General features: G+C 48.9%; 1 protein-coding gene across 3 annotated transcripts in view; it reads right to left on the reverse strand.

The window, feature by feature from the left end:
- The window catches only part of ARHGAP10 (Rho GTPase activating protein 10), a 138,816-nt gene that overhangs the window by 22,409 nt on the left and 95,158 nt on the right, over nucleotides 1–21,249 (reverse strand). For all 3 annotated transcript variants that reach the window (XM_064149446.1, XM_064149445.1, XM_064149447.1), the window contains one exon: nucleotides 13,247–13,397. In XM_064149446.1, the coding sequence (XP_064005516.1) occupies nucleotides 13,247–13,397 (151 nt within the window). The remainder of the gene's footprint in view (nucleotides 1–13,246; nucleotides 13,398–21,249) is intronic.

Consider the following 21,249-nt stretch of genomic DNA (forward strand, 5'->3'; position numbering starts at 1 on the left):
AGCGCAGCTGCTAATGCAAGGCTGCAGATTAGCCTGTAGCAACGAGGTGTGACCAGCTGCCAGGAGGAGAAGGCTCCGCTGGCAAAGCCAGCCACACCGGCTGCAGCCCAGCCCTGCTCACCTCGCACCTCCTCACTGCGCCCAGGCCGCTGCGCTGCGGCTCACACCGGCACCGCACGCCGGGAGAAGCGGGGGAGCGGCAGGTGAAAGCTGACTAATTACACCTCATTTGCAGACGTGTGTCACAACGATAAAGATCTGAGAGCTCAGGCAGTAATGCTGCAATGTGACTTGACAAAGAAACCGAGTTCCTGAACAGGGCACAGACTGGAGTGCTCTGAGTGTGGCAGGGTTTGTCCCGCCGGCAGCGGGGCTGATGCAGCCCCAGGACCGAGCCACAGACAGCACACCAGAAACCCTCCCTCTCCTCAGCCACTCTGCTGCTGACTAGCAAGGCATATGCACAGAACCACAGAACTAACCAGGCTGGAAGAGACCTCTAGGATCATCCAGTCCAACCCAGCACCTAACCCTTCTAACAACTAACCCATGGCACTAAGTGTCTCATCCAGCCTCCTTTTAAACACCTCCTGGGATGGGGACTCCACCACCTCCTCAGGCAGCCCATTCCAATGCCAATCACTCTTGCTGTGAAAGAGCTTCCTCCTGGCATGCAGCCGAGACCTCCCCTGGCACAGCCTGAGGCTGTGTCCCCTTGTTCTGTTGCTGGGTGCCTGGCAGCAGAGCCCAACCCCACCTGGCTACAGCCTCCCTTCAGGGAGCTGCAGACAGCAATGAGCTCTGCCCTGAGCCTCCTCTTCTGCAGGCTGCACCCCCCCAGCTCCCTCAGCCTCTCCTCACAGGGCTGTGCTCCAGGCCCCTCCCCAGCCTTGCTGCCCTTCTCTGGACACTTTCCAGTACCTCAGCATCTTTCTTAAACTGAGGGGCCCAGAACTAGATGCAGTACTCAATGAGTGGCCTCACCAGCACAGAGTACACGATTAGAAGGACTGCCCTGGTCCTGCTGGCTATGCTGTTCCTGATACAGGCCAGGATGCCATTGGCCTTCTTGGCCACCTGGGCACACTGCTGGCTCGTATTCAGTTGGCTGTTGACCAGTCCCCCCAGGTCCCTTTCTCTCTGGCTGTTCTCAGCCACTCTGTCCCCAGCCTGTAGCACCTCATGGAGTTGGTGTGGCCAAAGTGCAGAACCTGGCACTTGGCCTTGTTAAAACTCATGGCACTGAAATGTGCCCATCTGTCCAGATCCCTCTGCAGGACGCTCCTGCCCTCTAACAGATCCACAGTTGCTCCCAATTTGGTGTTGTCTGCAAGCTCACCGCTGGAAGACTCAATCCCATCATCCATATCATCAATAAAGATACTGAACAGGACTGTGTCCAGCACTGATCCCTGGGGCACACCACTGGTGCCAGTTGCCAACTGGATGTGGCACCATTCACCACCACTCTCTCTCTCTGTCCCTCCAGCCAGTTCCTAACTCAGCACAGAGTGCCCCCGTCCAAGCCAAGGGCCAGCAGCTTGGCCAGGAGTTTGCTATGGCAGATGGTGCTCTTTGACATGAACATGACCAACTCAGCACAGCTCCCTAAGGACTGCAGAGGGGTTTCTGCTCAATTGTTTCTCAAAGCACGCAGAAAGAGCTCCAGCAAAAAGCTAAACATCTGAGTCACGCACAGCAGGGTCAGCGCTGGAGACTGCAGCACACAGGCAATTGTATTTGATATTATCATACACACAACTCTGCCTGAAATCTTTCCTCAGCTTTTACTTCTTCCTTCCCTTCCTCCCCAGGCCAGAGTTTTCTCACAGTCTGCACTCTCAAGAGTAAGACTGGGTTTGGAACACTAAAAAAGAAATCAGGTAGTCAAACAGGAAAATGCCTGCCAAAACATGGAATAGAATGGTTTAGGTTGGAAGGGATCTCAGGGATCAGCCAGTTCCAAATCTCCTTCTAGAACAGGTTGCTCAAGGCCTCATCCAACCTGGTCCTGAACACCTTCAGGGAGCTTGTGGAGCACAGAAGCACCCAGCGTGATCTTTGATCTGTGCTCCACAACCTCCCTGGGCAACCTGTGCCAGTGTCTCACCACCCTCACTGCAAAGAACCTTTTCCTTTGGGATTAAGTGCACAACCTCTACAAACCTGGTCAAGGGCACTTTACATCCCTGATGTGTTCAGCTGCCTGGTTGTGTAAACCAGAACAAAAGCTGTTTGTAAACAGCAGCTTCACTGCAGGAAAGGCAATTCGGTGTAACTGCAAAACCAGATGACTAATGGTTACCCAGCACATGTCTGCCACAAAAAACAATATATCCTCAAGACCTAAGCCTTTGGAACACAGGGTCATTAATTTCAACAGCACAGAGATCTCATCCTTTATGTTGCTGACAAAAAGTTGTGTTAACTTCAGGAATTGTACAAACTCCTGTGCATGGCAGAGGCCACAAAACTCTGAACTCTGCCTACCTCCTTGTGATGTTTCTTCTCCCTAGTAACAAGTAATAGGAGGAGAGGAAATGGCCACAGATTGCACCAGGGGAGGTTTGGGTTGGCTATTAAAAGAAACTTCTCAGAATCACAGAATCAACCAGGCAGGTATTATTTGGAGCAGCTAAGACTTGGCTTTGCCAATTTCAGCACTGGTAACCTTTACAAGAAACACCTATTGCAATGCTCAGAGCACTGAAGAAAGAGGAGAGGAAAAAGCACATCCTGCAAGTTTTCCAAGGCACCTTTTTTCACATGAAAAAGGGAATCATAGAATCAACCAGGTTGGAAGAGACCTCCAAGCTCAAACAATCCAACCTAGCACCCAGCCCTATTCAATCAACCAGACCATGGCACTAAGTGCCCCAGCCAGGCTTGGCTTCAACATCTCCAGGGACAGTGACTCCACCACCTCCCTGGGCAGCCCATTCCAATGCCAATCACTCTCTCTGCCAACAACTTCCTCCTAACATCCAGCCTAGACCTCCCTGGCACAGCTTGAGACTGTCCCCTTGTTCTGTTGCTGCTTGCCTGGCAGAAGAGCCCAGTGCCCATCTCTCTCCAGCCACCTTCCAGGGAGCTGTAGACACAGGTAGGTTTTTCTCGCAGCCGCCTCCTCTCCAGACTAGCCAACTTCAGTTCCCTCAGCCACTGCTCCCCAGCCCTGTTCTCCAGCTTCATTGCCCCTCTGTGGCCCCACTCCAGCTGCTCCCTGTCATTCCTGTGGTGAGGACAGGAGTAAACTGATTTCCATATCCAAGTTCTTTTTAACAGCTCTCCGAAACAGGCTGGCTGCTCATTGTTTTCTCTTCCCCCTTCTCCTGTATTTCATGTGGAGGCAGCAGACATCCCAGAAGCCTTCAAAGACTTGACACGGTTTGTTACAGAGCGTGTTGGGGATGTTACTGGAACTAAATCAGCTTTAAGGGTTTTGTTTCACCTCCGAATCCAGGAGCTTCCTAACACTGACAGCTTAATGCTTTTACAGCTCCTCTCCTCAGAGCCCTCTTTACCTGCAGCGTTGTCAGGTTCCCCACTGCCCGGTTAAGGCTGATTGCCACCTCGGACTGACAGCTCCCTTCCAAGAGAGGCTCCAGAAACTTCTCTTCTACCACTTGAATTCTAAGGAGCTCTCACACTACAGAACAGGGGAGCCTTGATTTCTTTTAAAGCTGGTTTCTATCATTGCTGAGCAGACAGTTTGGTGTTCTCAGTGCCTTCATTTTCTCTCCTTGAAAATGTCAACCCCCTCCCTTTTCTCTCCCATTCACTCCTCTCTCTGGGTGCTAAAGAGTGCCAGAACAGATGAAGGACATGAGGGTTCTCAGTATTAAAGCAGCGAGGCTGTAAGACGTCTCATACATTTCTTGTCAACACCACAGCCATCAGCTCCTCACCTCTTCTTCCTTCTATGGGTGGGAAGCCTCTGAGTGCCTTCAGCTTGGCCATCTTTCTAGAGTTGCCTCCAAGCTGCTTCTACAATTCCTCTCCTCATCCTACACAAATAGGTGCAAGCTCCAATTTTACTCTCAGAGTTAAAACTTGTTTCACATTCTCACCACCTTTTGCATACCATTTGAATTTCTTGACTGTTGGGATCCTTTTAAACTGTCATCTAAATTATCTTCTTGTTTCATGGCTCTAATCACAACACTCATCCATGCCTCAGAGCTTTCACTGTGCCTCTGCAGCAGATACTCATGCTTTGCCTTCATGGCTGCTCCTAGCTCATACCAGCCTTGGCTAGAAAACAAACGACCTTCCAGCTGATGCTACTCATTTCTGGCTGTAATGGTACTCAAGGGCCACCCAGTTCCAACCCCCTGCCACAGGCAAGGACACTTCCCATCAGAGTACTAAGCAGTACTGCTTACCATTTGGTTACTAACCAAAATATCCTTCCTCCTGCCCCTCACTCCATGCCTTGTGCTTTGTCACAATGAAAATTCCCCACAAGGCAAGGAAGTACCTGTATAGAATCACAGAGCAACCAGGCTGCAAGAGACCTCCAGCCTAGCATCCAGCCCTGTCCAATCAACCAGACCATGGCACTAAGTGCCCCAGACAGGCTTGGCTTGAATGCCTCTAGGGATGGAGACTCCACCGCCTCCCAGGGCAGCCCATTCCAGTGCCAATCACTCTCTCTCTGGAGAACTTTCTCCTAACAAACTCAGACTTCACTCATCTGGTTTGTTTCCAGCAAATATGTAACTTTCAATTCCTTTTCCATTTTGTTTGGATGAGCCTCAGACAGCAAAGGCTCTCAGACTCCCCATTCCAGAAATCTGAACTTAGCTTACACCTAACTGAGCACGACATGCCTCCCAGTTGCCTTTTCTTCTCCTTCTTCCCATCTGGCTAGTCTAAGAATATTTTTTTGTTGGCACTCAAAGCTGAAAAAAACCTGAAATACTTTGGCAGTGTCAATAATCAGATCTTTACTCCAAGAATTCTAAATAAAAAAGGAAAAACAACCTCATTTGTAACAAAAGCTTATGAGCACCAGAGAGCTAACACCATGAGTTACTTGCTTGAGTGATGGAGTTTCGTTCCAGCTTCAGCTTAAGTAAACTGAGGAATTAAATACTTCACTATTAAAAGGAAGATTCATCCTTAATATCAACATTACAACTGACATGGATAGTTTAATAGTGGATAGGGGATGAAAGCAGTTTACAGAAGTCAGTATTTCTGGAGTAAATGAGAACTGCGTGACAGTTTCTATCGAGATGTGGCAAAATAAGAGGATAAAAGACATTATCTTACTCCACTTCAGCATGGTCACACAAGTCTAGCCACATAAAAGGGATGATGGAGAGAATTACTGAGCAGAGCAAACTTAAGATGACGCAAAATGCCTATTACCATCTTCGAGCTGGCATTTTCTGCATCATGAGATGGGGAAGCAGCAGCTGCAGTGCTGTACAGCCACCCATCCTTGCCCATCAGCATCCCAGCTGCAGTCAGCTCCAAGGTAACAAGCATCCATTCACCATGAGAGAGCTGGGGCTCTGCAGCCTGGAGAAGAGAAGGCTTCGAGGAGTCCTTAATAGTTAATAGTCCTTCCACAGCCTTCCCTTAGCTCCCTTCAGACACTGGAAGGCCACTATAAAGTCTCCTCAGAGCCTTCTCTACTCCAGGCTGCAGAGCCTAAACTCTTGTAGCCTGTCCTCATAGCAGAGCTGCTGCAGCCCTCTGAGCATCTGGGTGGCCTCTTCTGGACTGGCTCCAACAGTGTTGGGAGCTCCAGAACTGCACCCAGGACTCCAGGCAGGGTCTGAGGAGAGCAGAGTAAAGAGGCAGAATCCCCTCCCTTGCCCTGCTGGCCATGCTTATCTTGATGCAACCCAGTTTGGCTTCCTGCAGCCACTCAGAAAAACAGCTTTGTAGCACCAAAAGGTATCTCATGGTGCAGCAAATCCTACGAGCTGCAATACTGCCTTATTCTGTGATTAGCTCTTACATAAATTGAGATGTCAGAAGCTCATACACCCTAAAACCAACAGAGCTTTCAGGAAGCAAACGGACAGCAGGCAGCCCACATGCCCATCAGTTTCCTGCCATCTTTCAAAACACAGACAGCAAGAATTAGGTCTCTGCCAGCTATTTTTTCCCTCTCAGACAAAATAATTAACAGAACCATTAGAGCTGACTGCAGGGCTTTTCCCTCAGAAAAAGGCCAGCTCTGATATGTTTTTCCCAAAGTGTGCAGGTACAAGCATGTGTATCTCAGGCACAAAGTAGCTTTGCTGGAGATGAATTATTTTTCCCAACTCTACAATGATTCAGATTGTCAGGGAAAGAAAGAGAGGAAGCTGCACTAGACAGAATTTGCCTCAAGACTGGCTGATGTAACTCCAGAATTGCAGCCAGGAAGGTGGGTGTCTGAGTTTGGGCTAGGAAAGGGAGAGAAATGTGCTCATCTGCAGGTTACTTTGGGGCAAGTGGAGTTTTGGGACCAAACTCTGCCCTCCTCTTTTTAGATACTTGCTCAAAAATGCAAAGTTCAGCTTTAGACAAGCATCACAGACCCACAGGTTGGAAAAGACCTTCAAGAGCATCATTCCAGACATACACTTAAACCTGCCACAGCAAGTAAAGATTTTGGTAAGCATTTCACTCACTGCAGGCCCTCTCTCCAAATTCCTGGGAAATATTGTTTGGATTGTTCTGTGCTCCTCAATTCAAGAGAGATGTTGAGGTGCTGGAACATGTCCAGAGGAGGGCAATAAAGCTGTTGAAGCCTGGAGCACAGCCCTGTGAGTGAGGAGAGGCTGAGAGAGCTGGGGGTGTGCAGCCTGCAGAAGAGGAGGCTCAGGGCAGACCTCATTGCTCTCTATAGCTACCTGAAAGGATGATGTAGCTGGGTGGACACTATAGTAACAAGAGCAGTGCCCAAACTCAAACATGACTCACTTTTCACCAGAGCTTGCTTGGCAGGAAACCACACAAGACCTCCAGCCTTAACCAGGCTGGCCAGATGCCACACATGAATTTCATGGCTGGAGAAACACAGTGATGAACAGAAGCTGCTTCCTGAAAGCTCTGACAAATGAGATGATAAATTAATCATCCCACAGCTTTCACAGTTCTCTGGTAGCACTGCTTGGTTTGGGGTTCCAGAACACCTATGGGCCAGACCTGCACTGAAACCTACCAAGAGAACAGCCCTCGTCTACTCTATTCCTTCTCTGTGATACCCACTACATACTCCTTCAAACTCTGTGTTGGCTTAGCAAGCTGCAAGCATAGCTGGGAAGAAAAGAAGTGATGGAAATGTAAATTCCCCTTGCACTTAGTACAACTTTCAGAAGAGGGAAACAGACAAAAGTGAAGCAGAGCAACAAGTAGGGCAAAGACTTCCATAAGGCAGGGGAAGAAGAAGAATACATCTTTTTTCCCCACTGAAGAACACCAACAGAGTGGGAGCAAAACAGGAAGAGGAACCCTGTTTTGAAACTGGTGTATCAGCTCTTCAGAAACTTCAGCACCTCTCCTCTCCAAGATCCTGGAACCCTGGGGTGGGTTGCCCAGGGAGGTTGTGGCTGCTCCCTCCCTGGAGGTGTTCAAGGCCAGGTTGGATGGGGCCCTGAGTGACCTGTTCTAGTGGGAGGTGCCCCAGCCTATGGCAAGGGGTCAGAACTGGATGAGCTTTGAGGTCCCTTCCAGCCTAAAAACATTCAATGATTCATAGAATGGCTTGAGTTGGAAGGGACCTTAAAGATCAGCTAATTCCAAAGCCCCTGCAGGGATGAGGTCTCCACTCTGGGCAAGTCATTCCAGTGTCTTGCCACTCTCATAGCAAACAGGTCCTTCCTAATATCCAATCTATATCTACCCTACCCTAGTTTAAAACTCTTGTCCCTTGTCCTGTCTCCACAGGCCCTTGTAAAAAGTTCCTCTCCAGCTCAAGTACCTTCAGGTACTGGAAGGCTGCTCTAAGGTCTCCCTGGAGCCTTCTCTTCTCCACTGCCTCACTCCTGCTCTTGAAAGAAAGGTGCTCCAGCTCTCTGATTATCTTGGTGGCCCCCTCCAGACCTGCTCCAACAGATCCATGTCCTTTTTTAGTGCTGGGGCTCCATCCTACCCAAGGCCCCCACGTGGCAAAAGCTGTGAGGGATGACAGAGCCATTCTCGCAGCAAGATGCAGTACAGACTGCCCTGCATTCTACAGGGCAAGCAGTACCTGTGCTGCTTCCCCTCGCAGCTAACACGGCCTGCATCCTGCTCAGCTGTTAACAATAGCTTTGCAAGCAGGTCCTGGAAGCCCTTGTGGCTTTTTGCTATGCCTATGGAGCCGCTTTTCTTCCCATTTCCCCTCCCTTGTGCCAGGTTTCACAAACACTTCCAAGCAGCAGCTTCAGAAATAGAAAGAGCTCAAGGCCAGGTTTCACACCTGCAGCCTTACAGCTCTGGGTTCTTCCAGGCCTGGAGACAGTCACCTTATTACAAATCCAAGGCTTCCCCTAATGCCCAGGTTTCTGTTCAGTCATTCCAAAAGAAGTTTATGGGTTATGCTGACTTGTCTGGGGGCAGGAAGGGATGGGAGGAGGAGAGGGAGGGAAGCTATGCAACCATTACACATACCACATCTTAAAGGGCTTTTCCAGCTACCCCATTCTATGATGTTACTGTGACAAAGTCATTTAACTGAACGCCACAGAAACTCATGCAAATCAATTTATTGTCCAACCTAAGACACTGTCTCACTCCAATTCCCACCAGAAACAAACCCAAGAACTCTTTCTGTTCGACATGGACACATCATTCCTGCTTTGCCATCCTGCTCCAGCAGCCCTGCAAAATACTTTAATAACCTCCAAGTCTCTGGCAATGGAAAAGGTTAAACAAAACCAAAACCTGTGCAATCTGCTACAAACCAATCCATCCAAAAACCAGAGTCTGAGGGAACAAAACTTACTCTGCATTGTCTTCCCCAAGAAATACAAACAGGGCTCTCCTCCCTCATAGACTGACCAAATGGGAAATGAAGATGCAATGGCACTTTTAGAGGAGGAGGATGAACAGCTCCCTGTGCCAGCTAACCCCTTCTCTCCCCGCACACAGAGACACAGAGAGAATGCAAAGTTGTTTGTGCATAGCTGTGAAGCTGCAAACCACAGGAGCTTCCTCACTGCTACTCAACTCACTCTAACTTTCATTCCAATAGTAAAGAGGGGAAAAAACGCAAAGAACAGAGAAAAAAACCAAACACAAAAAAATGAACCAAACTAAAAACCTATTTCCAGAAAAGGGGGGGGGGGGGGTGTGTGGAAATCCCAAATCATCTCATATCTTCCGTTTAGAAGGCCAAAAAACAACTCTGGCAATGACCCTAACGTACATCGCACACAAACCTGCATTTTGCTGAAACAAGAACTCTGCATTTAGGCTACACATGAAAGCAGCTCAGAGCTCCCCCTTCAATCCAGTTTAGGCTACACACGAAAGCAGCTCAGAGCTCCCCCTTCAATCCAGTTTAGGCTACACATGAAAGCAGCTCAGAGCTCCCCCTTCAATCCAGTTTAGGCTACACATGAAAGCAGCTCAGAGCTCCCCCTTCAATCCAGTTTAGGCTACACATGAAAGCAGCTCAGAGCTCCCCCTTCAATCCAGTTCTGCTGGGGACACTGAGCTGTTGGAAAAGCTCAGAGTGCATATGCAGGGGGTGGCTTTCCACAGAGGAAAGAAGTTGAAATGAAAACCAGCCCCAAAGAGGCAGCACCATTTCTGCCTTGAGTCTGCCAGGGAAGGAAGGTCCTTGCGGCAGCAAACGCAGCTCTGGAACTGCCTGCGGGGGAGTTCGATCTGCTCCTCGCCAGGCGCTATCAGAAAGCAGCGCAGCTAATGACTAGAAGGCAGAAGCAAGCTTTCTGTCAAGCCCAAGGGCGTGCTCCTCAGCCACCGGACCCGTCCGGGTGGCCGCCGCAGCCCTTTCCGCGGCTGCTGCGTGCCCCTTGCGCGCAGCCGAGCAGCTCCGGGCGGCGCAGGCCAAGCGGGGCAGTGGTGCAGTGCCGCCGGAGCCTGCTGGCTCCCCGCAGCAGCTCAGCCTTAAAGACTTCTTTCCGCTTTTCTAACAATTTCCTGCTTTGCATAACAATCCTGAAAGCAACACACACAAGACGTTTTCCAGCCCGGAGAGACTTTTTTTGTCTCCGACCTGCTTCAAGTTTCCAGGCATGGAAAACATCGATAGATAATTACAATGACTGTGGAGATAGATTTGTCTACAAATATATTTACACATAAATATGTATCAGCTACTTGGTTTTAAAACGGGATGATGATAATTTAGCCATATCCAGGAAATACAAAACACTGGCTTCTGCCTGCTGCTTAACTCATGCCATTGTGCATGGGGGGGGAGGGAAGGGATTTAATGTTTAATTTCCTGTTAAAAACACACACAGGATAAAATCTTCCAAAGAGCAGTTATAAAACATGCACTTGTTAGCCAAGAAACTAGGTAAATATGGAACGAAGCCCAGGCTCACTTTTATTCCTTCCTCCCCCTTCTCCAAAGAACAAAGTTGCTGAAGGCTATGGAGCCTATCTGGAGGCAGTGAGCACTCCTAGGCAACCAGACAGTTAATTCCCCTGGCTGACTATGCACCCTGCATCCAGTAGGGTAGCACCTCAGAGGAGGCAGTGGTGCAGCTGGCTCAAGGTCCCATATTGCCACACTACTGCACACCTGCCAGCCAGCCAGCTGCTGACCACCTCACTGACACAGCTGAACACAAACCACAGGACAGGGGGGGCTGGAGGAGACCTCTGGAGATCATAGAATCAACGAGATTGGAAGAGACCTCCAAGCTCAGCCAGCCCAACCTAGCACCCAGCCCTACACAATCAACCAGACCATGGCACTAAGTGCCCCAGCCAGGCTTGGCTGCAACACCTCCAGCCACGGCGACTCCACCACCTCCCTGGGCAGCCCATTCCAATGCCAATCACTCTCTCTGCCAACAACTTCATCCTCACATCCAGCCTAGACCTGCCCTGCCACAGCCTGAGACTGTGTCCCCTTCTTCTGTTGCTGCTTGCCTGGCAGAAGAGCCCAACCCTACCTGGCTACAGCCTCCCTGCAGGGAGCTGCAGACAGCAATGAGCTCTGCCCTGAGCCTCCTCTGCTGCAGGCTGCACACCCCCAGCTCCCTCAGCCTCTCCTCACAGGGCTGTGCTCCAGGCCCCTCACCAGCTTTGTCAAAGATCACAAAGATCAACCTCCCTGGAGGTGTTCAAGGCCAGGTTGGATGAGGCCTTGAGTGACCTGCTCTAGTGGGAGGTGTCCCTATCTATGGCAGGGGGTTGGAACTGGCTGAGCTTTGAGGTCCCTTCCAAACTAAACCATTCTATGATTCTATGCCCAAATTAGACAAAAATAAGGACTGCACTTTGGAGAACCTGAACAAGTTAGCAACATTAACACTGACTTCTGGGACAGAAAGTCCAGTTGAAATTCATCAAACAATAATACTTTCTATCTATTGTGTTAGGGTCAAAGTCACCACGCACTGAGGTCCCAGGTGAAGCTCCTGACACCCCGGACTGGAGAAGCAGTGCTACTACTTGCAACCTGCTGGGATTCACATTCACACTTAGACATAAACTGGAGTGGCTCCAGTTTCTTTTTGTTTTTCCAACAAAGATCAGTTTACTACTGCAGCTATAGCCCCAGAGCTTTCTGAGCTTTTGGGAGCATGGTATTCAAATTAACACAGTTTAAGCTTTTTAAGTTGATGCACCTCAAACAGCTCCTAGCCAAGGCACTGAGCTTCACCCTTGATGCAAGAGAAGAAAGGCAGAGAGATTATGCACCTCTCTGGTGAATTAAACCTGAAGGCAGCAGGGTGATTTCTTGCAGCCTCTGTAAAGCTGGCTCTGAGACAATAAACGGTCCTGAGTTTTCTCCCAAAGCCTGCACTTAGCAGCTGCTGTAGGTATTTGTGCTCTTGCCTTGCAAAATCAACCACTGCTGATCGCTGATTTAATTGCAGCTCATCAGTGGATCTCCGCCCCAGTACCAAATCTTCCTGTTTATTCTGACCGGCTGATAGCTGGACTTTGTGCCCTGATCCCATGATGTGAAGAGACAATTGACTAACAACATCAGGAGGAAGAAAGGGAATAGGGCGGAGAACAAGGGTAACACAAAATGAGCCCTGACTTGCCTTCTCGGTACTGTAAGCACCCCTGAGCAATGAGATCTCAAGAAAATTGTTATGTTGCTGGCCCCCAGTCAGAACGTTAGATGTTAGACACCCTTTGTCTCACTCTGTGTTGCTATAGCAGACTCTATGCAAAAGCAAGATGAAGCCTGAGGAGAGGCTGAGGGAGCTGGGGTTGTTTAGCCTGCAGCAGAGGAGGCTCAGGGCAGAGCTCACTGCTGTCTACAACTACCTGAAGGGAGGCTGTAACCAGGTGGGGGTGGCCTCTTCTCCCAGGCAACCAGCAACAGAACAAGGGGACAGAGTCTCAAGTTGTAGCAGGGGAGGTCTAGGCTGGATGTTAGGAGGAAGTTGTTGTCAGAGAGAGTGATTGGCATTGGAATGGGCTGCCCAGGGAGGTGGTGGAGTCACCGTCCCTGAAGGTGTTCAAGAAAAGCCTGGCTGGGGCACTTAGTGCCATGGTCTGGTTGATTGGCTAGGGCTGGGTGCTAGGTTGGACTGGATGAGTTTGAAGGTCTCTTCCAACCTGGCTGGTTCTGATTCTATGAATTTTGTTTTAGCTTCTCAAGTCTATGGCAAGTTTACAACTATTTGCTGCTAGTTCCATCAAGGTATTAAAGAGTCAAGTGAAGTAGTTGTATTCTCTAGTGCAGTGGTGACCCGAGCCTTTAATCCAGATGAATTTAACTGTAGAGTGCATTAACTCTTCTCATGAAAGATCTGCTTCAATTTCAGTTCTCTCTCCATTTATCTTATGGCTGTGTAATCTTCTGTAGAGGTCATGGAGATTTCCCCAAAGAAACAGGAGCTGCTGCTTTTTTAGAGGGCAAAAGAAAGCATATCTAAGACAGTCTGTCCTACTTTTAAGCATGTGTCAGAGGACAGTGCTGCCTGTGTTCTTCTTTCTCTGCACTCTCCTTGCTTCCTCCTGTGTTCCAGAGCAATTAGCAAGCATGCAAGTGCATGCAAACATACACAAATGGGACGTGACACGAAAGCATCTACTGCAGATAGGATACGCAGCCCATCTGCTGCAAAGGCTGAAATTGCTCCTAACATCTTACCATCATCCAGCTCAAGACAGAGATTGTAAACAGCCAGAGGCCTCTTAATGCGCTGTCCTTGTCGCCTTGATTGCCTTGGTGGGGCATTTGGAGGAGATACTGACATAGAGATTGGCTCGGGGAGAGTGGCATCAGGCAGGGTCTTGAAAATCTGCAATCAAGAGCACCAAAGGGTGTTAATTATTTATCATGAAGAGCAACCTGTGTAATGCAACTGTAAGCCATTATCAAACAACATTTGTTTTGGATTTCATTCAAAGCAAGCAGGAGCCAAAAATCCATTCCTTCAAGTTTGGGAATATGCTGTGGGTTTTTAATGAGTGCTCTGTAAATAAATAAATAAACACCATAGCATCTGAAAATAAGCAAGAGCAGAGCCTACACACTCACCAAGCTGCAAAGCAGCTCCTCCAAAGACAACATTTGCAGCCATACTTGCCAGTCAGGATGGAGGAGAGGAGGGCTGCAAAGAAAAAGCTTCATAGCTTTAGCTAGAACTTATAGCTGGCTGAGACTAGACTGGGTACCTTCTAAAGTGTGGGGGGGCAGGTAACACCCAAACCATCACATATATTCATCTTCCTTTTCCAAACTTGTGCTGTCACTGAGATGTTGGACATTTTAAGGGGAGAAAAACAAGCAAACCATGCTCTTGGAGAGAGCCAGAGGAAAACATGGAGGGAAAACACTTCTAGTGAGAAATGCCACAGCAGCACACAGGTGAGAACTTCTTCAGTCTACGGTTTCATGTTGACTCACGCTTAAACTAAAAGGTGATATTCACCAAGACACAGATTGCATTCTTTGTCACCACTTTGCTTTTTGAGCCACGACCATCAACATATCACCACCCCGTAGACAACACCAGGTCCTTCTCACTGGATTAACCAGCACTGCAGACTGACTCAGCCTGGTAACATTCCTGCTTTACCTGTCACACACAAGCCACAGACTAATAACATTGATTTACTTCTTCCCAGGCAGCAACCCTGTGCTGGGCTGCAGCAAAAGCAGTGTGGGCAGCAGGGCAAGGGAGGGGATTCTGCCCCTTGGCTCTGCACTCCTCAGACCCCACCTGCAGTCCTGGCTGCAGTTCTGGAGCCCCCAGCACAAGCAGGGCATGGAAGTGTTGGAGCCAGTCCAGAGGAGGATGACAAAGATGCTCAGAGGGCTGCAGCAGCTCTGCTGTGAGGACAGGCTGAGAGAGTTGGGTCTTTTCAGCCTGGAGAAGAGAAGGCTTCCAGGAGACCTTGGAGTGGCCTTCCAGTATCTGAAGGGGGCTACAGGAAGGTTGGGGAGGGACTACTGAAAAGGTCTTGTAATGACAGGATGAGGAGGAATGGGTTTGAACTGGCAGAGGAGAGACTGAAAGTGGATGTTAGGAAAGAGTTCTTTGCAGTGAGGGTGGTGAGACACTGGCACAGGTTGCCCAGGGAGGTTGTGGAGAACAGAAATACAGAATGTGATCATATTCACACCTGGAGGTGTTCAAGGCCAGGCTGGATGAGGCCTTGAGTGACCTGTTCTAGTGGGAGGTGTCCCTGCCTATGGCAGGGGCTTGGAACTGGCTGAGCTTCGAGGTCCCTTCCAACCTAAACCACTCTGTGATTCTATGATTGAAAGTGACCACTACACTGATGCACAGTTCAGCAGCAGCAGCCTTTTACTCATGGTCCTGGCAGGTCCACATGAACAAAGCAGCTCCAGATGCATTTCACTGAAGACAAACCAGCAGGTAAAGATAAACACAAAGAGCAACTGCACAAGAAAGGCCTGTGTCTATACAGCACCTTAGAGCAATGCAGCATGGTGACATACATGTATCCTATAGATACACTATTATATATCTGTAGGCAATAGAGGCATAATCCAACAGTACACAGTGGTCTCCTACTCTGCTGCTTTCCATTGCCATTGATCTGTAAAGGAAAGACTGTACAGACAAGACTCCTAATCAATCCTGGGAGGAGAAGCTTTTCCTGCAGTAGAAATTCATGTAGAACACATAAAGAGATGTCACACAAAACACATTTTAGGTTATTACAGCACATGTCAGGTGTAGCATGAAACTAAAAGCCAGCCAGGCTAGTCTTAAAGGTGAGAAAAATGCTATAAGGATCCTGTGAAAAGTGTAAGAAACTCCACCTGCCATCATAGCCTGGCTGTTAACCCTGGCTATTAGCACATGCAGGGGTAAGATGACCCAGAATCCCCACAGACACTGCTTTGCAGCACTTAAATCATCACCTCAGTACTGGCAGGTAGAGGACTGTACTGGTATAAGAGACTCAGAAACACCACTTTCCATGCAAACTGAATCATGGAATCAACTAGGTTGGAAGAGACCTCCAAACTCATCCAGTCCAACCTAGCACCCAGCTCTATCCAATCAACTAGACCATGGCACTAAGTGCCCCATCCAGTCTACACCCCCCCACCTGGCTACAGCCTCCCTACAGGTAGATGCAGGCAGCAATGAGCTCTGCCCTGAGCCTCCTCTTCTGCAGGCTGCACACCCCCAGCTGCCTCAGCCTCTCCACACAGGGCTGTGCTCCAGGCCCCTCCCCAGCCTTGCTGCCCTTCTCTGGACACCTTCCAGCACCTCAACATCTCTCCTGGATTGAGCAGCCCAGCACTGGACACAGCACTCCAGGTGTGGCCTGAGCAGTGCTGAGCACAGGGGCAGAAGAACCTCCCTTGTCCTGCTGCCAAGACTGGGTTGCAGTGGGTTGGAGGCCTACAGAAGTAGTGCAAAGGAAAGCTGCAGTGGAAATATTCCTTCCATCTCCTAAGTGAATGCTGCTGTGGGGAAGGCAAAATGACACAATTCGATAGTTCCCCATAGCAGTGCTTCTTACTCCTTCCCATGTCCATGAATGAGGGACTGTGAGAGTAAGCCAAACAGTGCAAGGAACTCTCCAAACCCAAAATATTTACAAAGGAGAAAGGAAAGAGTCCAACCTGGTTGTCCCCAGGACAGAGCCAGCAGCGCTGCCAGACAGTGACAAAGCTCTAATTGTGCTCAGAGTGCTAAAGCCATTTCTTAAGCCATGATGCAATTCACAACAATAAAACCAAGGGTGCACCGGGACGGCACTTGGCTAACTAAGTACCACACTGCCCCCTTATGTGGAAAGAAAAGGCACAGATACTTGCTCCTGAGAAATTCAGGAGTACCCAAACCAGTGCCACCTTTTCCACCGACTCAGCATCGTGTGTGGGCCTGCTGATGGCTCTGCCAAGAGGTTTCAGCGTGTTGTCTCCTCTGGCACATTCCACAGCTGTGTTTATTTGTACTGCCTTATCCACACCATCTCTGCTGACATTCAAGATGGTGAGAAGCACAAGCATCCTCCAGGAGTACTTCATAAGAGATGAGTCTTCTTGTATGCGTTTAGAGGACTTGCAAAGGTTGCAGTAAAGTTCCCAAGTGCTTTTCCCTCATCTCTCACAAATATTTCAAGATGCTCTTCTAAAACTATTAGCATAAGAAGCCAGAAGAGTCACCAAAGCAATGACAGTGCCAGACAGGCAACAGGATGATGAACTGGAGACAGATCTGAACCCAAGTAGATTTCTCATTCCAAGTAGCTATGTGATGTGAAGAAAAAAGGTCACTACTTTGTTCTGGTTTAGAGGGGTAAACTGGAACAGGCTGCCCAGAGAGGTGGCAGAAGACCCATCCCTGGAACTGGGAGTGACTGGAGAGGGCTTGAGGTTACTGAAGAGATGGCACTAAACAGAAAGCAGTTCTGGAAGCTCTGCCAACCTGCCTGGGGGCTTTGGCAGAAGGCTGTAGGTGGCACAGTGCTGAGTGAAGGGACTTTGGTGCAGGAGGCTGCTGGGAGGGTTTGCTGGCACAGAATTATTCCTTCTGAGCACGGCCTGGAGGAGACTCAAGGAGTTGGTGTCAGCACCCAGCTGCCCTGCCACCCTCCAATCCTGTGCCCTGTCTGTGTTCCTGTTCCTGTCCCTGTTCTGTCAGAGACATTACAAAAGCTATCTCCTATGAGAAGAGACTGAGGCAGTTGGGGCTGTTCAGTCTGGGGAGGAGAAGGCTCCAAGGAGACCTTATTGTGGCCTTTCAGTATCTGAAGGGGCCTACAAGAAAGCAGGGGAGGGATGTTTTAGTGTGTCAGGCAGTGATAGGACTGGAGGGAATGGAAGAAAGCTAGGAATGGGTAGATTCAGACTGGATGTCAGGAAGAAGTTCTTCACCATGAGGGTGGCGAGACCCTGATCAGGTTGCCCATGGAGGTGGTGGAAGCCTCATCCCTGGAGGTGTTTAAGGCCAGGCTGGATGTGGCTCTAGGCAATCTGATCTAGTAGACAGTGTCCCTGCCTGTGGCAGGAGGGTTGGAACTCAGTGATCCCTGAGGTCTCTTCCAACCCTGACAATTCTGTGAACTCTATACAACAAAGAGGAGATAACCACAAAGCAGTGAAGTTACAGATGGCACACAGCATTGGGCTTCTCTCCCCTCATTTCCCCTGAAATGGACAAGCACTTAATGGATACTCTTCTGCTGCACTAAGAGAGGCACTGCAGGATGGAGGCATCCTTTATCTGGGCTGTGGGGAGAGAAGCTCTTTTGTTTTGCCTTGATTCAAATTTGTTTAAGCTTTATTAATGATTTAAGCACCAGTGAAGTATAAAGGTTGCACAGCTGATAGACACTGCCTGCTGTGAGTGATGAGGTGTGTGTCAGGAGCACACTGTGTATGCACAGGAGATGGAAGTCAAAACCATACACACACACACCAGCAGCAGCTGAAACAGTAATGGCAGTGCTGTGCTGTGACTGACTTGCACAACAGCACGGGACCACACCTGGGTAGGTTTCACCACATGGTGCACTGCAAGCTGCTGCTGTCAGACGATGAGAAGGCAACGACACACTTCCAGTCAGATGGAAACCATCCCATGGAAGTGCAGGACTGCAACCTGCTGTTTGATAGAAGATGTCTTTGCCACTCCAAAAGGACCCAGAGAGCCTCCTGCCAAGCAAGTGTTCCATCTTTCAACAGCACAGAACCCAGGGGTTGGAAGGGACCTCTGGAGATCATCTAGTCCAATCCCCTGCCAGAGCAGGGTCAGCCAAAGCCACCCAGGAACAGAACCAGGTAGGTTTTGAATGCCTGCAGAGACCCACAACCTCTCTGGGCAGCCTGTTCCACTGCTCAAAGGGAAGAATTTTTGCCTTCTTTGTAGGTGGAACCTCCTCTGTTGCAGTTTATGTCCATTGTCCCTCGTCCTGCCCCTGGGCACCAGTGGGTTACTTACACTAATGCCTGTGTGAAGACAAGAATGAAGTCCACTCATGGAATTACCTCATTCAGGAAGCAATAAAAACGTCCTAAACCAACCTCAAAGTTTACAGACTTCACTGTCAACATCCAGGGGTACACAGCTCTTGGGACTGTGGCCAAAGTGCTTCAGACTTAGAAATATCATCTCTCCACAACTGAGTTCTCACAAGCACTGGCATCCTGCTGCTGACCTACTTGGGGGCAAACTGGGAAGCAGAGTTAAAGAATTCACACAGAGGAGAAGACTAACACCACATGTGGCACTCAACAGCTAACAAATCCCTCTGTCAGCCAGCCCAGCCCCAGCCAGCCTAGGACTTTAAATGCTTGCCTAGGTCTGACCTTGCACAACAGCAGAATTTCAGCATGCAGACTGACTTCAGCAGTGGATCAGCCTGCAAGCCAACAGTGCACAAGCTGCAACAACACAGAAGATGGGAATCTTGTGGAGCAGTGTGCAGTGCTACTGTACTTGACCTCTTCTTGTCCATGCAGTTGTACAAAACAAATACTGCACAAGGCTCTACAAACCACAAAACCCATCTTGGATGTACACTGCTAATAACAGCTCTGACCAGAGCAGTGGACCCAAGACCATCCCTACACATGACCACTTCAGTTCCTAAACCTGTGTCCCACGAAGTCTGTGGAGGCATTTCTGGAGAGCAATGAGCCAAACCCAACATATTATCCTACTGTATTCCACCAGCAGATCCACATGGCAGCAGCCCAAGGAATTCTGCCAGATTTCCCCTAAACTGTAACGACAGTGATGGACTCTGGATCCTGAGCTCTTCCTAGAGCTGATTTTAGAAACATTCAAGGAGAGGTTTTAACTTGACCTGTTCCATGAGTTTATGGCCAGAGGTACAGTTGTACATGGAAATGTAGATTAGATCCTGCTGCTCCAAGAGAATACTGATCTGTTCTCTCTGGTCTCCAGCAGAACTAATTAATGAATTTCAGTGTGTCTGCCAGGAATCACTTCAGAAAAAGACCCAGACATCAGGTCATCTCTGTCTGCTTTGTATCACTGGGGTAATTAAAATTTCCTCTAAAAATCAGTGGGAGGCAAACAGCAAAGGACAGTGCAGGATGGAGAAAAAAATAAGAGGGGAGAAAAAACCCCACAGGCTTAGTAATAAAGCTAATGAGGATAGACTTATCAAAACCATTAACAGCTCAATGCTGTGCCATGATTTTGTGGCAAGACAAAACCCCCTTTGCTCTCACATCCCCCCCCACAGAGCATGCTTCTGTTTCCTCTGACTACACAAGCAAGAATCAGAGTCCCAGGAGCTGCTGTTTAATGCAAAAGAGGCCAGAACCTGCAAAGGCTTTCCAGAGCCTAGAGGTACAGCTCCCACTGCTCCAGCCCTTCCTCTGAGAGGGCAGACAAAGAGGACATCAGGAAATTTCCCCTCACTACACACTTCATTTGCAGCTGGTGAACAAAAGAAACACACACGGGCACTTCCACTGCTGTTTCTTCTACAGTACAAACTACCACCCACCTAGACCACGTATCCCACTCTGCCCTGATGCAGCCTGTGGCTCCGGTAGCCCCTGCATTTCCATGACAACTGACTACCCTATGTGCTGAGCAAAGAGTATTTTCTGAACCAGCAGCTAACAGTGCAAGAGAAACTTCTCATCACCGAGGCCTTTTCTCTACTTAGCTTCTTTTCCATGGAAAGCAAACCCAGATCCAGCAACCTCTACAAAACCAAGAACAATCTATTTGTATGAGAGGCAAAAATGCTCCCCCAAAAGGGTTAAGCGTCTTAGTGCCTTAAATGGCTCACAGGGTGCTCCTGCCCTGATCAGGCTCAGCTCCTTTTCCGCACAAGGTAATGAAGTCGGTGCCTGTGCCTTCTTTGCTCTTCTGCCGCCTGCTGCAAACAACAACATCTTTGATGTCAAGTTGTATTCTCCTGTAGACAGAAGCATTTCAGGAAGGGCAAGGTGAAAACAAGCACATAATCAGCCACTAATTGCAACCACTCGCCAGGAAGGGGGCACTAACTGCAATCCATTTTTAACAGCCAAGCCCACATTCCATAAGGTGAACAGTTCGACTTGGCTGTTTTTCCCCCTGTTTGAAGGGACTGCAGGATTCAATCCGACCTGTTCAGAGTTTAATAACAGAAAATACAAAAGATCAACTTCTGGAGAGCTAGGGCAAAAGTTCTACTTCAAAACTGATTTCTGCACCAATTCTAGTAATTGGGTAACACTTCTGAAACCTTTACAAGCTGATCCTTTCCTACAGGCAATGTTGGATCAAACTGTTCCATTTCAGGTTCTAAATCAACATGGTCCACTACTTCTTCTGTTTCTCAAACACATGATTCAACAAATGCAAAAATACATGCACCAGAAATTCCTGACATCCAAACAGGATCTGTACTCAGTCTCCAGAATGTGATGGAGTTGACTTATAAAAATGGAATGGGCTGCCCAGGGAGGAGGTGGAGTCGCTGTCCCTGGAGGTGTTGAAGCCAAGCCTGGCTGGGGCACTTAGTGCCATGGTCTGGTTGACTGGACAGGGCTGGGTGCTAGGGTGGGCTGGCTGAGCTTGAAGGTCTCTTCCAACCTGCTTGATTCTATGAAAAGGGTTACAGAGTCCTCAATTAAAATTACCAACAGCTTAACTAGGATCATTGAAGCAACTTCTCTCTCCAACAGGTCCT

Source organism: Pogoniulus pusillus, chromosome 10, assembly GCF_015220805.1.
Source record: "Pogoniulus pusillus isolate bPogPus1 chromosome 10, bPogPus1.pri, whole genome shotgun sequence".
In the NCBI taxonomy this organism is placed as follows: Eukaryota; Metazoa; Chordata; class Aves; order Piciformes; family Lybiidae; genus Pogoniulus; species Pogoniulus pusillus.